The 27,399-nt window shown below is 48.7% G+C and overlaps 1 protein-coding gene and 1 long non-coding RNA gene across 3 annotated transcripts in view; one reads left to right on the top strand and one right to left on the bottom strand.

Annotated features, from left to right (window-relative positions):
* Positions 1-6,527, top strand: LOC113898630. Its single transcript, XR_003512693.1, has 2 exons — positions 1-709; positions 3,062-6,527. It is a non-coding gene; the product is annotated as an uncharacterized LOC113898630 (long non-coding RNA).
* The window catches only part of SYTL3 (synaptotagmin like 3), an 84,048-nt gene that overhangs the window by 3,936 nt on the left and 52,713 nt on the right, over positions 1-27,399 (bottom strand). For both annotated transcript variants that reach the window (XM_027551950.1, XM_027551951.1), the window contains exons 8-12: positions 22,750-22,881; positions 10,830-11,008; positions 6,013-6,115; positions 3,108-3,278; positions 994-1,099 (exon numbers count right to left, since the gene is read on the bottom strand). In XM_027551950.1, coding sequence (XP_027407751.1) covers positions 994-1,099; positions 3,108-3,278; positions 6,013-6,115; positions 10,830-11,008; positions 22,750-22,881 — 691 coding nt within the window. The remainder of the gene's footprint in view (positions 1-993; positions 1,100-3,107; positions 3,279-6,012; positions 6,116-10,829; positions 11,009-22,749; positions 22,882-27,399) is intronic.

The raw sequence follows: 27,399 nt of genomic DNA, 5'->3' as shown, positions 1-27,399 counted from the left end.
GGAAAGCTGGCATTTACCACCAACCTGACTTCTACAGCATGCAAGGCCATCCCCTCCAACTGATAGCTTAACCAGAGGATGTGTTAATACCCACCAGAGCGAGAGAGCACATGTCCAGCACACGGGGCTCCTCTGGCCCTGCTCACATGCTACCCACTGCCTCATCAGGGAAGGACTCAAAACCCAGGCACCCAGCAGCTGCCAAGAGGCATGAAGAGCCAAGGAGAGAAGGATGCAGGAGCTTTAGCCAATTGTAGCCAGTGGGCTGGGGAAGAGACCTCTGTCCGGGGGCTGCGATAACCACAGGGTGTAAGCTACTGGTCTGCTGGGGGCCCTGCAAGTGTGGGCAGTGGAAGTCCCTCTTCTATCAAAGAGAGCACTAACAGGGAAGCCTGGTGTGATCCAGTCCACGGGGTCGCACGACAGCGGCTGAAAACAACGTTGCGAATAATGTGGAACTGCTTCCTCTCCCTGTCTTCACTCTGCACCTCACGCTTTCCTGTGCCCCCGTTATCTGAGTCAGTTCCCCCTGGTGAAGCTGAGGACCTTGACCCCTCCTCCCTTCTGAGCAGCCACTGCCCACGTGGCGTGGGAGCAGGGAGCCGGTCACTGGGAGCCTGGCAGGCACTTCAGCCTGGAGCTGGAGGCGAACCGGACCATAATGCGGGTGTCAGTCCACACAGAGGGCCACGGCCAGACTGTTTCTCCGGTAAGACAGCATGCGAGCCGGCCGCCTGGGAGGAAGCCCCCAGGCAGGTGTCGTAAGAGCCCATCGAGTGGGCATCACACGCCTAATTTTGATCACTGATTTCCCTCCTAAGTTGAGGGGTCCAGAGAAGCAGTCTGGGTTTCACAGGTTTGATGGGCGTTCCTGGAACACGGGCTCAGTGGGCAGCAGAAAGGAAAGGCTGCAGCCTCTCAGGCCGTCTGCTGCCCCAGGCTCGGGGACAGTGACAGGGAAGGACAGATGCTTGCAGGCAGGAGGCCACCCACCTTCTGGAGCCTCCTGGAGCTCTCTGGGCCCTGCAGGGAGGACCAGCTTGGCCCGGACTGCGAGTTCTCCGTTATTGGTGGGAAGGCTGTCTTCGGATTTCTCTGCCTGCAGGATATGAGACAGAGCTCAGAGGCAGGACTCCCCAGCCCCCAGAACTTTCTGGACTCCTCTCATTGTCTCAGCACTGACCATAAGTGTCCCCTTCCAACCTCCCCCTGCCTACCCCATCCTGGCAAAGCCTCTGCAGGCCTGGGAAAGCCCAGGAACAGGGGCAAGAGGTACGCCAGCCTCCTACCTGGCGAGTGAGTGAGTGGAGAGGTTTGGGGAGGGGAACGGAAGCATCTAGATTCATTCCGGCCCCCCAGCAGGGACCAGCCTCCGCCCTCAGCTTCCAGAAATCTGTGACAACCCCATGATTCCCTCCTGGCAGGGCTGAAAGGGTGGGCCTGTAAACAGACCCCCGCCCCAATCCAGCGTGGAGAGTCACTGTCTATCAGCTGGGATTAGGAGGGACGCCGTTCAGTCTGGGGATCTCGGCTCCTTGCCTGCTTATCAAAGAGATGACCAGCCTTGGCGGTGGCCTGCCTCAACCTGAATAAGAATCTGGGGGAAGAAGACAGGATGGGGCCCCTTGACAGGGAGCTGGTGTCGGGGGGCACGGCACGTAGACCACATCTGGCAGGGAAAATCAGGAGAGCCTTCATGGGGGAGCGGGGATTTAAGCGCCGTCTTGGGCTGACCTTAGAGATTCCAAGAGGAGGCCTGAGGATAAACTGAGGTTCTGAGAAGAGCAAGCACAGGGCACTGGAGGGGACTGGGGACGAGTTGTGCAGACCCCACAAGAGAAAAGAGATGGGAGGGAGGGTGGGACCCTGCCAGGCCTGGGCTTAACACCACAGAGGCCAGAAACCAGAGCTGCTTCTAAGCAGAGGTGCAGCGTTAGTCACTCGATCCTGTCCGACTCTCTGTGACCCTATGAACTGTAGCCCTCCAGGTTCCTTTGTCCCTGGAATTCTCCAGACAAGAATACTGGAGTGTGCTGCCATTTCCTTCTCTGGGGGAATCTTCCTGACCCAGAGATTGAACCTGGGTCTCCTGCATTGCAGGCAGGTTTTTTTTTGTTTTGTTTTCCATCCGAGCCATAGGGGAAGCCCATTTCTAAGCAGAAGCATCCTGAAAAACAGCCCCCAGGGCCTCTGGAGGGGAAAACAGGGACAAGGGCGCCTGGGCCCCACCCAGCCCTTGTAAAGGCCCTGCCAGACTCTCACGTGGCCCCACACCCTGCTGCCACCTCTTAGGAGGCGGCAGAGCCCACATCCCCTCTCTTTCTCGTCCATGCTCTCTCCCTGTCGGTAATCTTGGCACAGAAACGGGCAAAGCAGCCGTCCCAAGAAACGCAGCCCTTTCTCCCTGGCCTCTCACCTGCGCGGCCACCAGCCTGGCCCACCCTCCCGGCCAAGCTGACCTGGGGCCCCTGCCGGCCTTCCTGAGGACACGGGGTCCGGCCATCCTCACCGCTTACCGTTTGCTTGGGGGTGGAGGGACGGCACGTGACAGCCCCGCAGGTCTGGGGGGTACTTTAGCTCGAGAAGGTCAAGCCTCCTCAGCTGACACCAGGTGACCCTGAAATCTGGGAAGCGTGTGGACCTACCAGGCCGTCACCAGGACCTGAACCCCCAGCCTGATCTCAGCTGGTGTCTGGACCCCAGTGAGGGTGGGGCTATTTGGGACCCTGAACACAGCTGAGCAGGTGAGACTCCAGCCCACCCCCCAACCAAGGAGCCAGGCTGAAGCTCCCACTGCAGGGTAACAGGCAGGCAGGGGCCCCGGCTCCCAGGGATCTTCTGGGATTCTCTTCTGGGATCCCTTTGACAAGTCAGTTTGGTTCTCGTGCTGGGGGTGGGGGCTGTGCTTAATTGCTCAGTTGTGTCTGAACCCCATGGACTGTAGCCCTCCAGGCTCCTCTGTCCATGGGATTCTCCAGGCAAGAACTGTAGTGGGTTGCCATGCCTTTCTCCAGGGGATGTTCCCGACCCAGGGATCAAACCTGCATCTCCTGTATCGCAGGCAGATTCTTTACCACCTGAGCCACCAGGGAGGCCTTCAAGCTCACCTTGGCCCGGAGCGGATACCAGCGGAAGGACTGTGATTCTCTGTCTTCGAAATCCCACGTGGCCAGAGGGACGATCACTTCTCCAAGAAACACCCTCCGGGTGAGCACGCCCAGGTGCCACACGGACACTTGCAGCTGTTGGCTGGCCAGCTGGGCCAGCTCCACCTGGTACTGTGGAGGCAGGCAGAGACAGTGAGCTTGGGCTCACAGCTCCCGGATGATTTTTCGTCTGTCTCCAACACTGCCCCTTGTTCCATATTCTATCTTTAAACTCTTAATTAATCTGGTTATTTTCTTCATGGCTACAAGCCCCGCGAGTGCAGTCCAGACCATCAGTCCACCATGCAGCATTTGCGCCCTCTCAGAGCCAGGTGCTTCGGGGAGCAAAGCTTTCAGTCCCCCGGGTCTGCCCGCCTCGGGGCAGCTCTGCACGTTGGGCGGACTGGTGGCCCCTTCCTGACAAAACAGGATAACTCCCTTTGGCTGACTGAGGCCACAGTGCAAAGTAAGACCTACTTTCCATTGCCGGCAAGGCCCAGGAGGCTGGGCCGGCAGACCCTGGCTTGCTAGTCTCCACGGGGTACCAGTGTCACCGACCCCAGAGAACAAGGGTTAAGGTCACAGCCACTGTCGCTCAGATCGAGTGTCACTGTTCACCCTTCCCCAGCCCCCCACTGAGTGGTCTTCCAGGGGAGCACCCGCACCCCGTGGAGCACAGGAAGTCTCCCCAAGGCGTGCTGTGCCTAGAAAACCAAGGGTCGGCTTTCAGATCAACTTTGACATACACGTTCCTCAAAACTGGTGAAGCTCGGTATCCTACTCCTGCCCCTTGCCCCAGGGATGTGGCCTCCAGGGAGCTGAATAAGGGGTCTGAAATCCTGGTTTCCGATACACTGTTCATGATTGCTTGGCTTCTTCATTGGCCCATCTTTTCCATCTTACGTATGATTTCTACGAAAGCCTAAAGCTGGGTCCATGTTGGGATGTTCTACATTTAGAATAAAGATCGGTTCTTCTCAATGTATCTGGGAAGCTTTATAGGATAACCAAGATACTCACAATACACTGGATAAAACATTCATTGTACACTGAGTTGAGATTCTGGGTGCCCTTTAACTAAGGTAGTGAAAACTTTAAAAATCAAAGTATATAATAGTTATCTAAACTATAGTCAATGCTCATCTTTGTCTCATTTCATAAAATATGAGATATTTGTCAGCCTCTGTTCAGTACAAAACACCTTAAACCTGTGACGAGTAATTTTATATGGAAGCTCACAATGTGTGAGGTAGCACAGAGCTTTTCAAAATTCTGTTACGTGAGCAAAGCCACATGAAGACCAGGGTCAGTGATTTGCTACTGGAGGAGTGTCCCAGACCAGTAGCACCTCAGGCCCTACCCACACTTACTGAATCACAAATGAAAAGAAAGTTGCTAAGTCGTGTGTCTGACTCTTGCGACCCCATGGACTGTAGCCTGCCAGACTCCTCTGTTCATGGGATTCTCCAGGCAAGAATACTGCAGTGGGTTGCCATTTCCTTCTACAATCTGCTTTTAAAAGCAATTCCTTGGGGAGTCCTTAGGAACGTAGATTTTGTGAAGGACTGATTGTCCATCCTGGGTCATGGATGTACTTTTAAGGACTCTCAAAGCTTCAGCTTCCCCATTGCTAAGTGAGGATGCCAACACACGGTTCAGAGGGTACATAAAGCACTTGGTCACAGCAGGGACACAGAAAACAATGGCTGTTTTCATGTCCCGAGTAGGACTCTTGCGCCAGCTCCCCAGATGGCCCCTGGCTGGGAGTTCCCAAATGCCCCTACTCGCCACAGAAGGCAGACAGAGTCCTCTCTTTTCTCGGGCTTGACGCACGGAATCCCTGGGCTGACTAGCCTTCAGTGGGCACATCTCTGTGCATCTGGACTGTCCTTCCAGCTCAAGACCTCCCACACCTGTCTGCTACCTACGCTCGCTAGACATCACCTGCAATTCTCCTCCCTGTATCCCAGTAGGAGGCAGTCCCTCCCTGGTCTCTGCCCTAAGCCAGTCACAATTCTTAGTGCCAAAGAAAATGAAAACCTGAACAATTCTTCCAGAAATTTTGTTTTTTAGTTGTTGTTGTTCCAACTCCTTGCAACCCCATGGACTGCAGCACGCCAGGCTTCCCTGTCCTTCACTATCTCCTGGAGTTTGGTCAAACTGAGGTCCATTGACTCAGTGATGCCATCCAACCATCTCATCCTCTGTCATCCCCTTCTCCTCCTGCCCTCAATCTTTCCCAGCGTCAGGGTCTTTTCCAATGAATCAGCTCTTCGCATCAAGTGGCCAAAGTATTAGAGCTTCATAAAAGAAGAAGAGACCTGGGTCTGCCAGATACTATGACAAAGAAGTACTTTCCCAAAGCTATCACCTCAGCAGTTTCATTTACAGGGCCCCTGGTTTGATGATACCTCTCTGAAAATCATAAAAATTCAACAGAACAGGCCAGTTTTAGAAACTGAAGTGAAGTAGCTCAGTCGTGTCCGACTCTTTGCGGCCCCAAGGACTGTAGCCTATCAGGCTCCTCCGTCCATGGGATTTCCAGGCAAAGGTACTGGGGTGGGGTACCATTTCCTTCTCCTTTAGAAACGGCGAGGCAGCCTATTTCCTTTTCACCATTGTCTCGCAAATCATTAATCCAAAGCCATGCACTGGTCCATCAGACTCAGCACTTTTTCTGTACAAAGGCTGAAATTTATTTTCTACCACTTGCCACTGATTGACAGAGCCCTGCCGGAATGTTTCAGTGTCTGCACTTACATTTAACTGACTCAAGAGTTTGGAGGAACCACTGGCTGGACTATGGCCCCAGAAGCCCAGCCCGGGATGGGGACACTCTGCCCAGGAGCATTTGCCCAGCAAGTACCTTCAAGGTCTCCTGAAAGGTCGGCTCCACCGTGTTCTTCTGGACACCGGTCTTGCGTTTTCCCTGGGACGATCTGTCAGGCAGCAGATAGGTCTTGACATACCTGGTGGCCAAATGCAGACAGCAAGGGGTGAGAGCCCAGCATGCGGGGCGGGCAAAGGGTTCAGGAGGAGAACTGCATGTCAGTGGTTTCTTAACGCCGCTTCCCGCTGCCTCTGGGGTTGACAGAAAGGGCTTAGCGGCCACCCCAATGACAGTGCTGGGTGCACAGCCTCCCGTTTACTCAGTCTCTGGCTATAATCCTCTGGAACGTTTCTGGGGGTGTGAAGCCCCCCGCTTCTCTCATGCCCCCGTTCTTGGATCTGGATCACTCATCACGCTCCATCACTGGTGATGCCCCGGGAAGCGGGGGCTTCCTGGGGGCTCAGTGGGCGGCAGGTTTCTCATCCACCCGGATCCTGAGGCCTGTGCCAGCTTGTCCTCACTCCCCCTGCCTCTTCTCCCCAACCCGCAAGGAAAAAACGTGGAAATGGAAAGTGTATGCCGCACGCCGCGCTCTTCCAGCGGGGCCTCGGACACTGCGTCCTGACAGCTGAGGACTGGCCTCCCTGAGCCCCTCTCCTTGGGTCTGGAGGCCGCCCACCCCCTGGAGCCCCGTCCCAGGCTGACCCCTCCGCTCAGGTCCTGAGACTGTCCTTCTGGGCTCTTCCGGCAGTGGCACTGATGGCAGGGACACCACGCGCCCAGGTCCTGTCCTGAAGGGTTAGAAACCAGCTCTGCTGTCCCAAAGCCACAGAGAGCAGGAACCCTCCCCCGATCAGGGTCCCCGCTGGAACCCCAGCCTCAGGCCTCTGCCTCCATTTCAGTCACGCTTCTTATAGAGCAGGACTCAAGGCTCATCACCAATACCTCACTGTTGGCTGACTCAGATCATTGATCATTATGAGACCTCACACGTTGGAAAACAAGAGATACCAAATATATCTGTACAGCATAAATCATTACAATAAAAGACACACCCACGTTATCTAGTTAAGTCCTCTATTTCCTTTCTTATCATCGTCTGGATGTTCTGTTACTGAGACTGGAGTATTGATATGTCCAACTATTACTGAAGAACTATTGGTTAGCCAAAAAAGTTCATATACGTTTTTCTATAAGATCTTACCCAATACAAATGTTCATTGGAAGAACGGATGCTGAAGCTGAAACTCCAATACTTTGGCCACCTGATGTGTAGAACTGACTCATTTGAAAAGGCCCTGATGCTGGGAAAGATTGAGGGCAGGAGGAGGAGGGGACGACAGAGGATAAGATGGTTGGATGGCATCACCGACTCAATGGACATGGGTTTGGGTGAACTCCGGGAGTTGGTGATGGACAGGGAGGCCTGGCGTGCTGCAGTTCACAGGGTCACAAAGAGTCGGACATGACTGAGCGACTGAACTGAACTGAACTACCCAATGTGAACTCAATATTTCTCTCTTCAATTCTGTCAATTTTTGCTTCTTATATCTTGCTGGTCTGTTATTAGATGTACAGACATTTAGGATCATTTCATCATCTTGTTGTACTGAACCTTTTATAAATATATAATGTCCTTTATCTCTTGTAATCTTTTTAGACTTAAAGCCTGTTTGTCTGATAATGGTACAGCCACCACTGCTCACTCTCGTTTACCGTCTGTACGGAATATCTTCCCTTTGTGTCTTTAGATCTCAAGTGAGTTTCTTGTAGATGGTATACAGTTACAATCTCTGTTTTCATCCGTTCTGCCAGTTTCTGCCTTTTCATTGGACAATCTAATTCATTTTTCTTTAAATTAACTACTAATCGCATTTGCATGTGTGTTCAGTCGTGTCCGACTCTTTGTGACCCTTTGGTCTGTAGCCCACCAGGCTCCTCTGTCCATGGGATTCTCCAGGCAAGAAGACTGGAGTGGGTTGCCATTTCCTCCTCCAGGGCATCTTCCCAACCCAGAGACCAAACCTGTGTCAACTGATAAGAAACATTAATCCTTACATCTGTCATTTGCTGGTTGTTTTGCCGTGCAGCTTTTGTGTCCTCCGTATTCATTTGTGCTTAGCTGATTTTCTGTGGTGAAACATTTAAATTCCTTTCTTGCTTGTTTTGTTTTTCTATAGCTATTTTCTTTGTAGTTACTAACGGGATTGCATTTAACATCTTAAAGTTATAGCACTAATTGAATTCATGCCATGTTAACCTTAGCAACATAAGGACTCTGCTCCTTTTCAGCTCTATCCTAACCTCTTTCCCTTGCTGATGTTACAAAACTATATCTGCACGTGTGTGCTCAAGGCTCTTCAGTCCTGACTCTTCACAACACTATGGACTGTAGCCCACCAGGCTCCTCTGTCCATGGGATTCTCCAGAGAAGAATACCAGAGTGGGTTGCCATTTCCTCAACCTGGGTTTCTTACGTCTCCTGCATTGGCAGGGAGGTTCTTTATCTCTAGTGCTGCCTGGGAAGCCCATGTGTCCCAAACTAGAAAGTACTAACTCTTTTAAATGCACTAGTCTCTTAAATTATGTCAAAGACCAAGTGTGGAGTGACAAGCCAAAACGACACCCATAATCTTTCAAAAAGTAGTACTGTCCTAAGTCATATGGGAAACAAAAGTGGAATTACCTCCCACTGTTCACCATTATGCTACCCTTTGTAACTGCCTGTCCACTTGCCATTATCGAGGTCTTTATTGTTTCATTTGTCTTGAGTTACTGTCCAGTGTCCTTTCATTTCACTTCCAGGGTCATCCTGAGAATTTCTTGCAGAGCAGGGCGGGGGGTAACGTGCTCCCCTAGCCTTTCTGTATCCTGAGCATTTCTTGCAGAGCAGGGCGGGGGGTAACGTGCTCCCCTAGCCTTTCTGTACCTGAGACCGTTGTGATTTCTCCCTCACTTTTGCAGAACAGTTTTGCTGCATGTTTCGTTTCCTTTTAGCACCTTCTGTCTCTGTCTCTTCAGCACCTACTGCCTTCTGTCCTCTGAAGTGTCTGATAAGAAATCTGCTGATATTCTAACTGGGAATTCCCTAGTACTGACAATCCACCTCTTTCTTGCAGCTTTCAAGAGTCTGTCTTTCAAATGTCTGTTTATAATGTGTCTCAGCGTGGGTCTCTGAGTTCACCATCCCTGGAGTTCAGAGCGCTTCTCTGACATCTGTGCCTTGCCTCCCATTTGGGAAGTCTTCAGCCACCATCTCTTCAGGCTTCTCTCTGCTCCATGCTTTCTCTCTCCCCCTTCTGGAATGTATGTTACCCATGCTGCTTCACTTCATGGTGTCCCCAGGCCCTTTAGGTTCTGTTTGCTTTTCTTTAGTCTTTTTTCTTTCTGTTCCTCAGACTCAGGATCCCATCATCCTATCTTCAAGTTCACCCATTCTTTCTTTCACCTGCTCACACCTACCTCTGAATTCCTCTAGTGAAATTTTCACTTCAATTATTGTAGCTTTCACAGCTCCAGAATTGTTTTCTTTTTAGGTTTTCCATCTCTCTATTGATATTTCTATTTTGTTTATACATCATTTTTTTTCCAATTTTCTCCACATCTTTCTTTAGTTCTTTGAGCATCCTTAAAACTGTTATTCTAAAATCTTTGTGGGGTAAACCCACCATAAGATCTCTTTCAGAGAAAGCTTCTGTTGTTTTATTCTTTCCCTTTGAATGAGCTATACTTTCCTGTTTCAGGGGGGTAGTTTTGGGACAATGATTATTCCAATTTTCCTGGAGCAGAAGGTACAGATAGGGGAATAATACAAGTTAAGACTGGAAAGACAGGAGGGATTTCTGATGGAGAGCCAGAGTGCTTTAGCAATGCACCGAGGAGCTACTGAAGGTTTCAGAGCAGAGGAGAGTTTGATTGGACCAACAAACTACTCCTTTCCCCCAACTGTTAAGAATTGTGTGCTAAAAATGTTCCATGCTGGGAAAGGAAAAGACCAAAATGTGGGGCTTGCTTTAAACCATACACAGAAAATCAGTTCCAGCTCTAATATGAAAGTATCTAAGTTTGAAAAAACTCCAATAGAAGATAACAGAGAAGAATGTATTTAAAATGTTCAGGGGGAATTCTCCTACAAACTCGAAAGGCAGACATTCTAAAGGAAAAAAAGGATAAATTGGACATTATCAAATTCTCTACAAGAAAAGTTATGACAATGTTGGAAAACAAGTAACAGCTAGGAGAAGACATGTAAGATAGGTATAACCAATGGAGAGTTGCATCGAAAATGGATTTTAAAAAAGCCAACCCCCTGTAAATAAATGTTTAAATGACAATTTGATAGAAAATTGGACAAAAGATATGGATGGGGAGTTCACAGAAGAGGAGTGCACCTTAAGTGATGGGTGCATGTATGCAGTTGCTCATTTTTGTTATCAGGGAGACGCATGTTAAAGTAATGATATCAATTCATATCTACCAATTGGAAGAAAATTAACCTATTTATGGGTTGTGTGGATAGAATTTTATTTTTCCTACATGGAAAATCAAATTTCCCAGCACCATGTACTGAATTTCATCATTTACATATTGATTATTAATAGCCTCTTGATCATTTATGTTCTCACGTATCCTAAGATCTGTATCTGGACTTCTGATTCTGCTCTGTTGACCTTCTGTCTGTCCTTGCATCCATCACGCACTGTTTGAATTACTAAGTTTTATGAAGATAATTCTTAACACGGCTTTTTGTTTTTACTATTGCCTTGGTTTTTCTTGGACTTTCACTTTTCCATATAAATTTTAGAGTCAATAAATCTATTATCATATGCCAAAACTTAGACAAAGAAACTTACGGATTGCACTTTTTCTTCCTTTCCTCCCCAAAGGCAAGGTTCTTACAGGCTCTGATGCATATTTCTAAAGAATGAGTTCTGAGGCAGTAACGAATGGCAAATTCTATCTCTCCAGTGACATCAGCTTTGTCAAAATTGCCCATCTCTGTGCAAGTGCTGTTAATGCTGATTAAACTTCCCTGAAAGCAAGAACGACAGACATAACGAGTTACTTCACAGCTAATCAACGTGTCTTTTTGCAGTTCTGGTTTCAAGATATCAAATAAATCAAAATTCACACAGAGCACACATCCTGACTCACATTAAGTTAATAACATGCCATCTTGTACTTTGCACAATAACTTGCCACGTTTTCTGTTCTAAGGAGATGAGGACATGACTCTGAGTAAACTCTGGGAGACACTGAAGGACACAGAAGCCTGGAGGGCTACAGTTCACGGGCTTGCAAAGAGTCAGACATGTAGCAACTGAGCCACAAAAAGACCAACAAGGAGGTGAGGAATCTTCAGAAGGGCTGGTCTTGCCCAGATATGCTGTTTGCCTAGCCATAAGGTTACACAATCTCATTCCTGAATACAAACCACTTGGGAAGATGTGAACTACCTCCTGTGCAATTCTGCAAAGATAAATCTTCAAGGGCAGATAACATCCACCGTACGAATAGCCCTGTGAAGGGCAGCACAGTCTGGGGGCCAAGTGATTGGGAATTCGATAGAGGTTGAATCAATTGCTACTCATTCTATGGGGTCGCACAGAGTTGGACACGACTAAAGCGACTTAGCAGCAGCAGCAGCAACAGCCTGTGAAAGTCTAAATGGAAAAGTTAATACTGTTCTCATAGGGTGTGGTAAGAAGTGAATGGACTAGAGTATGTAAAATATAGTCAAGGCTATGGTCTTTCCAGTAGTCATGTATGGATGTGAGAGTCGGACCATAAAGAAGGCTGAGTGCTGAATAATTGATGCTTTTGAATTGTGAGGCTGGAGAAGACTCTTGAGAATCCATTGGATTGCAATGAGACCAAACCATGCAACCCTAAAGAAAATCAACTCTGAATGTTCATTCATTGGAAGGACTGATGCTGAAACTGAAGCTCCAATACTTTGGCCACCTGATACGAAGAGTTGACTCACTGGAAAAGACCCTGATGCTGGGGAAGATTGAAGGCAAAGGGAGAAGAGAGTGACAGAGGATGAGGTGGTTGGATGACATCACTGACTCAATGGGTATGGGATTGAGCAAATTCTGGGAGTCACAGAAAGACAGGGAAGCCTGGCATGCTGCAAAGAGCCAGCATGGGGTTGCAAAGAGTTGGACACGACTTGGCGACTAAACAACAACAGTGTAAAGTATGTAAAAGCAATAGTAAGTTGTGTTTCAATTGCTGTGGGTCCCCAGAATGAAAAACAAAACCACCGTAAGTGAGGCTGCTCTAGGCGGAGATGAGAAGAATCAATAGCAGGGAAGGAACAAAATGCCTGATCGCTGTTCAATCTGCTTAAGTATTTGCCACCCTTTGCATGCCACCGTCTCAGGGCTGACTCTACAGACGGGGAATTCAACGTGATTGCCATTCTCCCAGCAGGTTCCTCAACGCTGTAAAACATCCTGGGGGAAAAAAAGAAAAAAAAAAAAAAAAAAACAAGAAGAAAGCCTGAGTCTCTCTCACTAGAGAGCAATCAAAACAAAACCAAGAACTCCGAACCTGAACTAACTCATGCCAAGAACCCGACCAACTTCACCACACCCAGGTCCTGGCCCTGAAACATGTTATCTGCCTACACCCACACAACTGTTGGGATGGGAAATGTGTTTTAAACGTTACACACTCAGAAAGGCATGGAGTGGTCAGACCACACGAATGAGGGAGGCACAAGAGTGAAGATGGAAGATGAATGAGAGGGAGGCTTGGCCAGAGGTCTGAGCTGCTCCAGAGAAGATGAATGGAGGTGTTAAGAGCTCTGATAATTAACCTGGCACTCCTGGAGGGCCTCCGCCCTGGGCCACGTGAGACCAGATTGTACTACAGCGACTCTGCTGCCAAGAACAAGCTGTTGTTGTTGTTCAGTGGCTAAGTTGTGTCCAACTCTTTGCGACCTCATGGACTGCAGCACGCCAGGCTCCTCTGTCCTCCATTATCTCCCAGGGTTTGTTCAGACTCATGTCTTCTGAGTCAGTGATACTATCGAACCAATCTCATCCAATGAGTCGGCTCTTCCCATCAGGTGGCCGAAGAACTGGGGGCTTCAGCTTCAGTCCTTCCAATGAGTATTTAGGGTTGATTTCCTTTAGGATTGTAGAACAAGTAGAAAACTGAATTAAACAACAAACACGGCTCCAAGGCTACCAGGGCAGTCGGGAGGCCAGGGGCCTGACGCTAAAGAGAAGCACAGTGAGGTGAGCCTGCGGTCCTGGCTGTGTTTCTCCTGAAGGCACCTGTCCGTCAGTGGGCACCCAGGCAGGAAGACTGAGAGGCTCTGGCGCCGGGCACAGTGAACAGCCCAGGTGTCCAGAACTTGAGGCGAAAAGGGAGCCGTGTGGGGGCGAGAGTGACGCTCGATGCCGCTTTTCCCTCAGGGTCGTGACGCTGAGAGGCTGAGCAGCTTGGGAATGCCTTCCGAAGTTCCACCTTGTTAGAAAGAAGAAACTGGAGTCCAGGTTCCCCACACAGGAGGAGGGGCTTGGTAACTGTCCAGACACGCAGCTGGGACACTCAGGGGCTTTCCTCCTGGGAGTCCGAGGCCCCTGGAGTAGACCAGTCCTCCCAGGGGCTGAAACCCAACCCTGAGTGAGTGCAGCACCAGATGGGCCAAGACTGTTGGCCTGCACCCTGGGGCAAAAGCAGGTCTCCCTGCAGATCACGTCCCTCTCTCCCAGGTGACTGGAACCTGGGGACAGGGTGTTTCTGCCTCCATCTCGTCTCTATCGCCCATTCAGTGCCTGGCTCATCATAAATCCTCCGTAAGCATTTATGAGGTGAATAAAGAAAGCACGTGAAGTATTTTGATTTAAAAAGTTCTCTCCAGGACTTGCCCTGGTGGTCCAGTGATTAAGGATTCACCTTACGATGCAGGGGATGTGGGTTCGATCCCTGGTCAGGGAACTAAACCCTTCCTCCCCCATGTTGCAGGGCAGCTAAACCTGCGAGCCTCACACCCCAGTTAGAGAGCCCGTGTGCTGCAACTAAGACCCGGTAGAGCCAGATAAATAAATGCTTTTTAATTCTTGGGGAAAATAAGAAGTTCTGTCTGCAAATACTGCAGTGTGATGGTTGTGCACCTTGCCCTGAAGAAGCAGTAGACATGAGTGAGAGGACTTGGCTGGGAGTCCTGACCTTGGGTGACTTTACTTATATCCCTCAGCAGCAGATTCCAGAGCGAAAGGATTTAAAAATACAACTACCTGGGGACTTCCCTGGTGGTCCAGAGGTTAAGATTCTGTATGCTGCCAATGAAAGGGGTTCAGGTTCAATCCCTGGTCTGGGAACAGAGTCCCACGTGTCGTACAGCTTGACCAAAAGATTAAACGAAACGAAACAAAACCCTACATGCAGGCACATCATAATAAAATTGCTGAAAATCCAGGACAAGGAGAGAAATCTTAAAAGGAAAGGAAAAGAAGCTATGCTACCTTCCATGGAAGAAATAAAAAGGGCAGGAGAGGGTGGAGTCCAAGCCCTGCTGGGGAAACGGGCACCTTCTGTCTGGGCAGGAAGGGGAGTTGGGTGGGTACAACCCGAACAGGTTAACTTTGGTGTCAGGAGGATTCGAGAATTCCAGGCTAATTTTTTTTTTTGAGAAGTGGGAAGGGAGGATTACTTGTTAAGAATGAGGAGAAAGAGTGGGAAGCACTTCTGAGCGAAGTGAAAGTCGCTCAGTCGTGTCTGACTCTTTGCTACCCCATGGACTGACTACACAGTCCATGAAATTCTCCAGGCCAGAATACTGGAGTGGGTAGCCTTTCCCTTCGCCAGGGGATCTTCCCAACCCAGGGATCAAACCCAGTTCCCCTGCGTTGCAGGTGGATTCTTTACCAGCTGAGCCACCAGGAAAGCCCATTGAAGAAGGTGTGACATGCTTGCTGTGAGAGCTGGAGACTGAGTCTCCCAGAGAAACGCGTCAGCGTGGCTGGTCCCGTGGGCGTATTTGGAGCTGGTGACATGGCAGGGCAGACCTGATCCCTCACACTCACACTGGGCTTCAGGCCTGCCCTACTATGTGCACAGCTGTTCAGGGGCAGGTATGCGTATGCAGCACAGCTGACTCAGCCAGCCTGGTGTCCAGAATTATAAAGCAGCCAGGAAAGCAACACTCATCCTTCATTGTGTAAGATAAGCAGAGGTCAAAGAAGGTTGAGACCCACCCAAAAATTACAGGGCAAACCAGAAGTAGCAGCTGGAAGTGGGCCCGGGGTTCTTCATTCCTTGGGCGGTTGGCTAATGGCAGTGTCTCTGAGTAACCCAACGGCGGATCTGCTTGGCGGGGGAAAGTGCAGCCGCAGATAATGGAAGGCCAGCAGGGCGCGTCCTTTGGTCCTCTGCATTCTTTCACCGATAACTCAGGACTTCACCACCGGGAGGGTTTTCTCTGCTTCTGTTTTCCCTGTAGACAGACCAGGATCTCCGAGCAAGTTGAGCCTCTGAGCAGTAAACAGGGTTGACTGAGAGGTCCTGGCCTAGAAGAGCATCTAAGAACCCAGCCTGACATTTATTAGAGCCCAGGGCTCTGTCTGATTGGGAAAAGAAAAGTCTCAGCAAAAAGCAAAGGAGAATTCCTTAAAGCGGGCAGGGAGCGTGTGGCGACTTTCTCTGAAGGTCAGGCGTTATCTGCTGTAACCGCAAGCAAGGCCTCCTGATGCCCTTTGATTTTCACAAAGGTAGAAGTCAAGGAAAGTCAACTGAAACCACAGATATGTTAAAACAAATAAATAGATAAATCTTGATTTCCCCAAGAGCACGGGGAGAGCATTACCGCAGGGAAGTCAGACGGCAGCGGTGGAGCCAGACAGACATCTCCCTGGCCCTGACACTTAGAGGCTGTGTGATCTTCAGCACTTTTCTCATCCTCCACAGCCTCGGCTTCCTGATTTATAGAGTGGGGATCTGTTTCATAGGATTGGTGTGAAGCTCAATGGCTATTTTGTGTAAAAAACTGAGTACTGTGCCTATGCTTTAGTGAATTTATTCAGCTTTTGAAACCAAATGATGTAGTCACTCTTTGTAAGCTGAGTGGATCATTTCCTTTTTTTTTCTTCTTTCCTTCTCTTTTCTTTTTCTTTTTACTCTGAAATATATTGAAAAGTCCCTATAATGGGTAGGAATAATTAATTATTAAACATCTACATACTCACCACTCAATGTAAGAAAGATTAAACCGGGGTTATGGAAATGCTCCATGGCCCCTTCCTTATCTGACTCCCTCTATTCCTGCTCCCAGGTCAAGGGCGTTTCAAGTTTTTCTGTTTATCATCTTTGGTTTTCTGTCTGGTTTTATTACATGTGTATATATCCCCTCCGAACAATGTATCGATTCATTTTGGCTGATCTTGGAATTTATATAATTAAAATCATACTGGGTACATATTCTCCAGTAGTGTACTTTCTTGATATCAAGCTTTAAAAATTCATCTATACAGTTAGGTGTAGCTTTAGTTCATTCACTGTCACTCCCGGGGTCCACTGGATGAATAGGCTATAATATATTTATTTTTATGTTTTTCTTTTTACATGCAAGAGCATCTGTATAGATACTTAAGTTATTCAACAACATTTTAATTAAAAGATGTTTGCTCCTTGGAAGAAAAGCTATGACCAACCTAGACAGCATATTAAAAAGCAGAGACATCACTTTGTCAACAAAGGTCCATCTAGTCAAAGCTATGGTTTTTCCAGTAGTCATTTATGGATGTGAGTGTTGGATCATAAAGAAGGCTGAGCACCGAAGAATTGATGTTTTCGAACTGTGGTGCTGGAGAAGACTCTTGAGAGTCCCTTGGACTGCAAGGAGATCAAACCAGTCCATGCTAAAGGAAATCAGCCCTGAATAGTCATTGGAAGGACTGAAGCTGAAGCTCCAATACTTTGGCCACCTGATGCGAAGAGCTGACTCATTGGAAAAGCCCCTGATGCTGGGAAAGATTGAAGGCAGGAGGAGAAGGGGACGACAGAGGATGAGATGGTTGGATGGCCTCACCGACTCAATGGACATGAGTTTGAGCAAATTCTGGGAACTAGTGAAGGCCAGGGAAGCCTGGCGTGCTGCAGTTCATGGGATTGCCAAGAGTCGGACACGACTGAGCGACTGAACAACAACAACAGCAGAGGTTAATGTGGGTGTATAGCTAAGTACTCTTTTTTAAAAAGTCAGTGCAACCAGAGAAGTTCAGAAATACTAAAGGAAAATGGAAGTTTCCAAAACCCCAGCGAGCACAGTGAGATGGGTGGGGTGAACGCTCTGAGACAGTTCCCACTTAGAAGTGACCCCAAATGCCATGATAAGGCTCCAGGTCTCAGACTGACATTTAAGAGAAACATCTAGGGAGCTGGAGCTTTACTTCAGCGACTGCAAGTCGCTCCAGCAGCCGCACTCCCACCCCTCCAGGTGCAGGGGGCCCAGATGCGCGTTCCTGGCACGTGGTCGCTCCCCCAGACATAGCAACCTCAGCTCCAGGGCAAACGTCAGCTGGCTGAAAACACTGACAGAAACTCATGGATTTTTTTCCAAAACAGAAGTGAAGGCGAAATCGAAAATCAGAGGGAACCTTGGATATAATTTTTTTTCCCCAGGGAATTGCTAAAAATGTAACTGCACGTTTCTTCACACTACCAACGCTACGTTTCTGAGAACTAGAGGAGTTTTTCTGTTTTTCTGTTTTTTTTTTTTTTTTTTTAAAGAACTTGGATTTTTCTTCTCACAAACATTACATGTTTATGGAGAACATTCAGAAAACACAGAAAAGGCCAAGAAAATTTAAGAAGAAAGCAGAAGCCAACTATTCTCAACCTTTCGATACAATCCAGGGTCTATAGTATATTCATTTTGCTTTTCTAATTCTGTGCTACTGTAATACCATTTTGTAACTTAATATTTTTGTTTATCGATATCTATGTTCGCTATTCTTTTCAATATCCTCCAACCACATGACTTTTAATAGTTGCAAAGTATCCCTCTGAATAAATGTACCATAATTTATTTAACCACTGCCTTATTTTAGACATTTTGGCTAATTCCAAATTTTCAAACTTAAAAAAAGTTATGAAGATAAACAATGCTGCCCTCAACATCCACATATACATGCTTTTTGGCAAAGTTCATGACGATTTCTAAAGAATAGTTCCTGTAACTAAAATCGCTGAGTGAAAGACAGCATGCCTGTTGAAGCTGGTTGCCCTCCCCGTAGTTCAACCAGCAGTTTATAGAACACCTGCCTTGCCACACGCTCACCAACACTGAGCTGTGTCACTTCTTAAATTTGCTAAAATGGTCCCCAAACTGCACTTGTTCTAATTTTGCACTGATTTAACTGCTCAGGAAGTTGAGTGCTTCCTCTCTTTATTGTCCGTTTGAGTTCTTACTTTTGTAATAAGCAGAGATTTAATAAGCTTTTTCTAGCCCCAACTTCCTGTTTCTCAGAAAGGGAGGCGACATTTCTTCAGGCAAGAAACAAAACTGTTCCTGGCTTTGTGGGAGTTTAGTTTCCTCAAACACACACTGCTTCAGTCTAAGGGGAACAGGTTAGGATTGAATGTCTAATAATTCAACCTCGTGATGATAAATGTTGAGGGCACAAATCAGAGTAGATTTTAGAAGAAAGGGCAAAGAGAGCATCAGGTTGAATTTGCACCGTAATTCAGAGGTACTTTCCCAAGAAACAGTCTTAGTGCAAAACATACACTCACCACATCCTGTTACCCCAGCATCCTCCCCTCCCCTACAACGACTCTGAAAAGTCTTCGGGGTGTGGACCGGCTCCAAGTGAGCAAAGCTGAACTGGGGGTGGCGGTCAGTTTAGGAGGCCAACAATTCCTCTGGGGTAAGACAGAAGGCCTGGACTTTTGACTCCCCATCAGAATTCTGCAGTGACCATACAGCCTTAGCAAACGGCATACCCTCCGAGAGCCTCAGTTTTCCCATTTGTGAAATGGGACAACAGCATCCTGAGGACAAGACTGTGGTGAGAATGACCTGGAGGCGGAGTTCCCAGCTCTGCATTTAGTGCACAGTGGGCTTTCAAGAATAGCTCCGATAAGAATGCATCCAACCATCTCACAAATGTTTACTGAGTGCCATTAAGTGTCACGCACTGCTCTGGGGCCCCTGGGAATGACAATCGACAATAAACCGCAAGTAAAGCCAATTACGCAGGGGCAGAAGGCGATAAGCATGTGGATAAACAGAGAGCAGGTGAGCCAGGGAGGCAGAGCAGGGCAGAGGCCAGAGCTCCTAAGAAAGTGACCTTGGAGCCAAGACGGGAAGGGAGTGAGAGAGCCTGGAGCCTGGGAGAGGGAACAGCCCAAGGAACTGGGAAGCAGGCTGAGTCCGGCTGTTCAGGACCAGCGCCCCGGCGAGGACTGAGCGAGGGGGCAGGTGCGGGGCGGTGGGCAGCTCGCGGACAGCCCCGCGTACTGCTGTGGGGCGGATTCGAGTCGTGTGTCTACCTCTGTGTTGGTTTCCGGGCCTTGGAGGAGCTTAAGAGTCAAGTAGAGAGGACCCTGGACGAGTTTGAAAAACTCTTAGGAGGGTTTGGCCCCGTCCTCCTGGATCAGCCTTATCAAGGTTCAAGCTAGGGGACTTCCCTGGTGGTCCAAAGGTTGGGAGTCTGCCTTCCAGTGCGGGGGACGCGGGCTCCATCCCTGGTTAGGAAGTTGGTTTCCCACAAGCCACATGCCACAGCTATAAGAGCCCACGCTGCACCAAAAGATCCCGCATGCCGCAGCTGGGACCTGATGCAGTCATAAATAAATACTAGTTAATAATAACAACAAAAAAAAAACCCTCAAGCTGGCTGGAGTCCGCACGTTAGCTGGGGTGGAGGCAAATTCTCCATGGGTCTTGGAAAAGCTCCCAGAGGCCGCTCCTCTGCCTCCCCTGTCCGTACCCACCACGGGGTTCAGCCCCAGGAGAGAATGTTCTGGAGATGCCCTTGCTTAAGCTCCCCCTCAGGGAAGTGTTCATTCAGAGCTTTCACCTTTCCAAACTCTTCTCCGGTATAAACAACACCCATACCCCAACGCAGCAACCTGAGAGGCTCTGGCAGGACCATCCCTGATGCTCAGGGCGTCCAAGTGGGCGAGGGCCACTCCGTCTGGCTCCGCTAGGACTGCTGCTGTGTGACCCAGGGCAGGAGGTGACCCAGGGCAGGAGTTGGGAGGGTCCCCCAATAGGGGTTGCGAGAACTGAACGCAGTTCTTTAGCACATCCCTGGACTGCTAAAGAATCCTTAACAAACAATGTATTTCACTTGGATTTGAAGTTGACAGGGCTCAATTTGCGTGTCTATGTGTGCATGAATCTCCTGGTACGTGCTGCTCAGTCATGTCTGACTCTTTCTGACCCCATGGACTGTAGCCCACCAGGCTCCTCTGTCCATGGGAACTCTCCAGGCAAGAACACTGGAGCAGGTTGCCAATTCCTCCTCCAGAGCATCTTCATGACCCAGGGATGGAACCTGCCTCTCCTGCATTGCAGGTGGATTCTTCATCACTGAGCCATGCTGGAAGCCTGAATTTGCTGGGGCTCTTTCTAAATTACAGATTCAGACTCCAGTAGGTTTGAGGGAAGGCTAGAGATTCTGATCTTTGAGAAGCTCCCAGGTAACCCCACACTTCGAGCAGCGAGGGTGTAGAGCAATGGTTTTGATGGACGCGGGACCACCTACAGGAGCCAGTGGTTGGAGCCAAAGGGTGGGTTGGGAACTGCCAGCATTTTGTGGACTGAATCAAGGATGTTGGCGCTTCTTCAAGGTCTAGCCTGCTTCTGCTGTGACTTCTGAATATTCTGCTGGACATTCATGGGGATGGGGTAAGTTTATCATTTTCTGACGTAGACACTATTTTTCATAAAAATACAACCACCCGAAGGCTAAAGTACCACAGTGGTTAGAATACTAGCGCTGGAACATGCTCCTTCCACTAAAGAAGCTGGAAGGTGAACCAAGATGCTGATTTCTAGAAGCGGAGTTCTTAACCACTGTATTACACCACAGAAGGTAAGCATCCATTTGATTACCAAAGCAATCCAGTGAAATAAGAACAACAATTCTGATACCATCTCCTTGATGAGGACTCTGAAGCTGAGGGAGTTTTTGTGATTGTTTATTTTTTTTTTAATTAATTTATTTTTTATTGGAAGGACTGATGCTGAAGCTGAAGCTTCAATACTTTGGCCACCTGATGTGAAGAACTGACTCCTTGGAAAAGACCCTGATGCTGGGAAAGATTGAAGGCAGGAGGAGAAGGGGATGACAGAAGATGAGATAATTGGATGGCATCACCAATTCGATGGACACGAGTTTGAGCAAGCTCTGGGACTTGGTGATGGACAGGGAAGCCTGGCATGCTGCAGTCCATGGGGTCACAAAAAGCAGTACATGGGGTTGCAAAGAGTCGGACACGACTGAGCGGCTAAACTGAACTGATTTTTTATTGGAGGACAATTGCTTTACAACCTTTTGTTGGTTTCTGCCATATAATCAACATGAATCAGCCTTAGGCACAGGTATGTCCCCTCCCTCTTGAGTGATTGTCTGAGGTCACTGAATACATTAAAGAGCTTTAACTGAAGCCTCAGCACCCCTCACCCAAGGCTCCTTCTTACGTATCTAATACATATCACGGGTTTAGACACAGAGTCAACATTCATGCAATGTTTTTGAATAGCAAGTGAACGAATAAAAAGGCCTGCCTATGAAAAGACTCTACGTTTAAAACATTACAAGGCAATCTCAAAAAAGAGCAAAGTTGGAGGACTTAAACCACCCAACTTCCTACAAAGCTACAGTGATCACGTCAGTCCGGCCTTGGCACAAAGACAAACAGGTCAGTGGAGCAGAACAGAGAACCTAGGAGAAGGTCCGCAGTGACACGGTCCTTTGCCTTTCAACAAAGACACCAAAGTCAATGGAAAAATCAGAGTCCTTTTTCTAACAAAGGGCACTGGAATAAACTGTATTCGTATGTTGGAAAAAACGAACGTCGACCTGCACCTTTCACCATTCACAAAAATTAATGAGCTGGAGCAGGGACCACACATAAAAGCTATGCTTTTGTAAAAGCTTCTAGAACAAAACATGGCAGAACATCTTCATGACCTGTGGGCAGGTAAGACAGAAAGGACTTCCCTGGTGGTAGAGAGGTAAGAATCCACCTGCCAATGCACGGAACACAGGTTCGATCTGGGAAGATCCCACGTGGGCACACATCTAAGCCCCTGCACTGCAATCCTGGAAGCCCGCATGCCCAAGTCCACGCTCCAAGGCCACAAGTGGAAGCCCCTGCACCGCAACGGAGAGTAGCCCTCGCTCTCTGCAACCAGCAACGAAGCAACCGAGACCCCACGCAACCAAAAATAAAAAGCAACTAATTAAAACAGACAGAGAAGCAACCATGCGAGAAAAACCTGATGAATCAGACTTCATCAAAACTAAACACGTCTCACCCTAAGACACCGTGACTTACTATGAATTACTCTCTGCCTGTATGACTATGCTCACGATAAGATGTAAAAGAGAAAACCACCAAAGATTTGCCAGGTTTTTTTTGTCTTCCCCCAGCTGTCAATCTACGTAAAATGTCACCTCAGCACTTCACTGTGCTCCAGTTCATCCCACAAGACAACACATCGCTTGTACCCTTGCCGACCAATCCAGTTTGACATAATGACAACCACACAGCACGGGTCAAGGATTATTAGATGAGACTCACCTGTCTCAAGCCTCCTGAGAACAAAGTGTTGAGCACTGGACTGGATGAGATGTCTTCTTGCTTCAAAACCGGGCTCGTGGGGCGTCTGGGACTCTCTGGACCGAGAGGTTTCAGAATATCTGGTGTGCCAGCCTGAAAAAACACACACAAAATTAACAGGATAGTCGGCATCCCAGTTTGGTTTTGTTCAAATGTGATGACTTCAATGAGCATGGCCTGCATGTCGCTAATATGTAAACTTCCAGGTGCTGAATAAAAGGGCATGCTTCCATGTGGATAAACAAACACACACACACACACACACACTCGGGGTCCCAAGGCAGACATCACTGAGCTTTGAGACATTCACGAACAGTGACGGGTGGATTACTTAAGGACGTGAGTGAGTGAGTGCAAGTCGCTCAGTCGTGTCTGACTCTTTGCAACCCCATGGACGGTAGCCACCAGGCTCCTGGCAAGAATACTGGAATGGGTTGCTGTTCCCTTCTCCAGGGGATCTTCCCCACCCAGAGATCAAACCCAGGTCTCCCCCATTGCAGGCAGATTCTTTACCATCTGAGCCACCAGGAAAGTACTTAAGGATTAGTACAAGTCTTAAAGAAACTGAAGTCCATATTTGACCTTCACAATGACACAGGCATTTAACCACATGAAATAGAGTATTCAGCCTGTGAGGCAGAATTTCATCTCTGATATGCTCATTAAAAAAGGGAAAAAAATCAAAATATGTCTCTAAATTAAACAAAAATATTTTATAGTTGGGATTTCTATAATGTGTACAGCTTGTGCTTTCAAATATGGTAGCCACTAGTCACAGGGGGCTATTTAAGTTCCAATCAATTAGAATCAAATCAGTTCAGCTTCTTGTTCGCACTAGACACATTTCCAGTGCTCAGTAACCACATGAGGCAGTGGCTAGAAAGCTCTGTCTGCAGGGGTCCCCAGCCCCCAGGAGCTAATGCCTGATGATCTGAGGTGGAGCTGACGTGATAATGATAAAGAGCATAGTGAACGTAACGTGCCTGAATCATCCTGAAACCATTCCCGACCCCCAATCCCCACCCTGGTCTGCAGAAAAACTTCTTCCATGAAGTCCGTCCCTGGGGCCGAAAAGGCTGGGGACCACTGTATCGGACGGCAATGGTACAGAACAAGGAGGGGGGAACCTCTTCCTGGTTGAAAAGACAAATTTTCCAAATTGAGACTTTAGACTGTGACACTGGGTTGGAAGTTCAACTTGGAAATATAAACAGCTGCCCTACGGTCATAATTTTCAGGAATGAAAAGCTAAGACTAGTATGGAAGAGATGAAAGACGTGACTGCCTCTGTAACATTTGTTCTTGCTCTCACTTCCCAGAACTCAACTCAATTCCATGACATTTGTTAAAGCAACACTGTGTTCAATGCACCACTCTAAGTCCTGGGGGCAAGAGGAGGAGGGAAAGGCCGAGAAGATGCTTTGTCTGCTCTCCAAGGACTTACTGTGTGCGTGTGTGGTCAGTCACGTCCAACTCTGTGACCCCATGGACTGTAGCTTGCCAGGTTCCTCTGTCCACGGCATTTCCCAGCAAGAAGACTGGAATGGGTTGCCATTCCTTGCTCCAAGGGATCTTTCCGAGCCAGGGATCAAACCCAAGTCTCCTGCATCTCTTGCACTGGCAGGTGGTTTCTTCACTGCTAAGCCACCTGGGAAGCCCCCAGGGCTCACTAGCTCGTCAGAGATACAAACCATTAAAATGGAGGCACGAGCCAAGTGAGTGGGATGAGAGGGAGGGCAAGTGCAGGAGGGACCCCTGGGGTGGTCTTCAGTGGGAGTGTGACCTGAGTGGGTACTGAGGCTGGCTGAGGAGAGACCCAAAGTTAGGGTATCCCAGGATGAGGGGCTATCACGATGCTCAGGTGTGAAGCACGTCCCTGGACTAGCTAGAGGCCAAACCGCAGGGACCAAAGAGGCCAGGCAGAACCCTGGCCATGAGATCACGCACGCCCAGTGATGTGTGAGGTCCTCCAGAGAATAGGCGGCTCGGGGGCACCAAAGGGTGGGCACAGGGCAGGAGACAGAGGGTGGAGGAACCGGACACCCAAGGGGAGGATTTCAGAAATGAAGGTGTTCAAAAAGGAGACTAGAAGGCTCACCTGGAACTAAAGAAATGCAGATTTTAAAAAATTGTCTATCAGCTTCCCGTATGGCTCAGTGGGTAAAGAATCTGCCTGCAATGCAGGAGATACAGGAAATGCAGGTTCAATCCCTGGGTCGGGAAGATCCCTTGGCAAAGGAAATGGCAACCCACTCCAGAATTCTTGCCTGGAAAATCCCATGGACAGAGGAGCCTGGCAGCCTACAGTCCATGGGGATGCAAAGAGTTGGACACGACTGAGCTACTAACACGCTAAATTAGCAATTATTCACTTTCCACTTTCATGCATTGGAGAAGGAAATGGCAACCCACTCCAGTGTTCTTGCCTGGAGAATCCCATGGACGGAGAAGCCTGGTAGGCTGCAGTCTATGGGGTCGCACAGAGTCGGACACGACTGAAGCGACGCAGCAAACAACAGCAACAAAAATAACAAGTATAAAGTTTAGTGTGTGCAGGAGTGCTAGGAAACAGCTATGCTGCTCCCAGGGTTTATGAAGACTGAGTTAACCCCAGAGGAGGGCAGTTCGGCAGCAGAAATTCACTTCTTGATGAACCCTGGCCCAGATATCTCCCGGAGAATTTCTGCAGCTCCAACTTAAAGGATAGAGACATAACTTAGAAGCAATTCTGAACTAATTTCCCAGGGATTTCTCATCCTGGCATCATTTTAAGACAACGATTTCCTAGTTCTGTGTCTCAGCGTCACCCCCGGCAGAAGGCCGCCGGCGTCCCCCACTTACAAAGGGCACCCACCGTGTTGCCTCCTTACTGCTGGCGAGAGGCTCCTACACGTTCCTATAGAAGTGTGAGTGGAACTGTCGTGAGCTCACCAGCTAAAGCGTAATTGCAGCCTGACAGACATCCTATTTAAAGATGTGCTCTTTATATGCTGACCCAGTAATTATTTAGCACTTATAGATCATGCCATAATTACTGAGCACTTTTATAAACATTTGGCTAAATTTCTCTTTAAAATTGCCGCAACCTCAAGCAATGTGGGGAGAGAGAAAGTCCTAAGCGTGTCCTGCCAAGAGTGTGGCAGTGAAGTGGGCACCCCGGGGACAAAGGATCCACCCGCTGGGGGCTCTCTGGACACACCCCTCCACCCCATTCTCCTGGCTTCTACCCCTGGGCACCGCCGGCCCTTCAGACCACCTTGCAGTCAGCCGGCAGTTCCCCCAACACGGCACGAGCAGCCGGGGAGGGTGATGTCACATTGCATCACTTCAGAAGGTCAGGAGTGAAGCCTACGGATACTTGCGATGCCCCAGCGCCTGGCACGTGACATCAGAAGCAGGAACCACGCAGGTCTGCAAACCTTGCTGTGTCTCCTGGCAGGAATCACAGGAATGCTCTTGGGGGTAGCCTCCGACTGGCCCTGCCACTCTGACCACGCTACCCGCCCGGGCCATCACTTGGCACCTGAGTCCCTCATCTTTAATGGGACAGTAACAGCCCAGGCTTCACAGGGTTGTTTAAGGATTTAAAAAGTTCATTTGTCCTCCTTAGGTGGAGCATATGTTGAAGAGGTTAAGAATGTATAAGTTAAGAGTCAGACGAACCTGGGGTGTATTCCTGGTTCCACTTTTCATGAGCCATGGCTATGAGACAAGGTGGTTAACCTTGCACTAAAATTCAGGTTCTAGATTTCTATCATAGGAGCAGCAATATCTTTCTCAGGAATTTTGCAATGAAATGTGATCAAGTATTGGGTTGGCCAAAAACTTCATTCGGATTTGTCCATAAGACCTTACGGAAAAATCCAAATGAACTTTTTGACCAACCTGATAAATAACATATGCTCCATCTGCCCAGAACCCAGTGTCACCTAAGCGCACACTGACCCTCTCTTCCACCTCAATTCAGGAACGAGTTTGGACGGTGTTCATGTGGGCGCTGGAGAGCCGAAAGGAACACACACTTGTTTGCACTTCGGAGTCTCAAAGACCTTCCAAATACATGTCACACACTCTCCATGGCTTGCCCTTACAGCGAGGCGGCAGACCGCCTGCCTGGTCCCGAGTTCCTCAGAAACACACCTGAGATCCTGCATTTCACGTCCACAGCCACATCTATTGACTTCAAACCTGCATTTCAACAAGACCCCCAAGTGACTTGCATACACGTTAAAGTGGAGAATCAGCATTCAGCCTCCAAACCAAGACTGACTCCAGGCCCCCATTTCTGGTTCTGTTGCCAGGGGTCTGTGACAATCTCCCTAAGCTTCCATAGATGTAAACAGGGTCAAGTGAATACCCACTCAGGGTGGTATGAGGATAAAAGGCAAAGCTTTTAGCAAGAGCCCAGCACAGAGTAACACGCATGAGCAATCTAGATTTGTATTTAGACAACAGAGACTTTAAACTGCTGCCTAAGTTATCTCGGGGGATCTTTGCAGGAACACTGTGCTGCTCTGGGAGGAACAGGCAATATCACCTTCATTCCCTGGGGGGATGAGGGGGGCTGCTTTTGGATGCTCAGGAGGTCACGTGATGACCTGGTGAATGGAG

Source organism: Bos indicus x Bos taurus, chromosome 9, assembly GCF_003369695.1.
Source record: "Bos indicus x Bos taurus breed Angus x Brahman F1 hybrid chromosome 9, Bos_hybrid_MaternalHap_v2.0, whole genome shotgun sequence".
Taxonomy (NCBI): Eukaryota; Metazoa; Chordata; class Mammalia; order Artiodactyla; family Bovidae; genus Bos; species Bos indicus x Bos taurus.
This window is presented reverse-complemented; position numbering and strand designations above follow the sequence as displayed.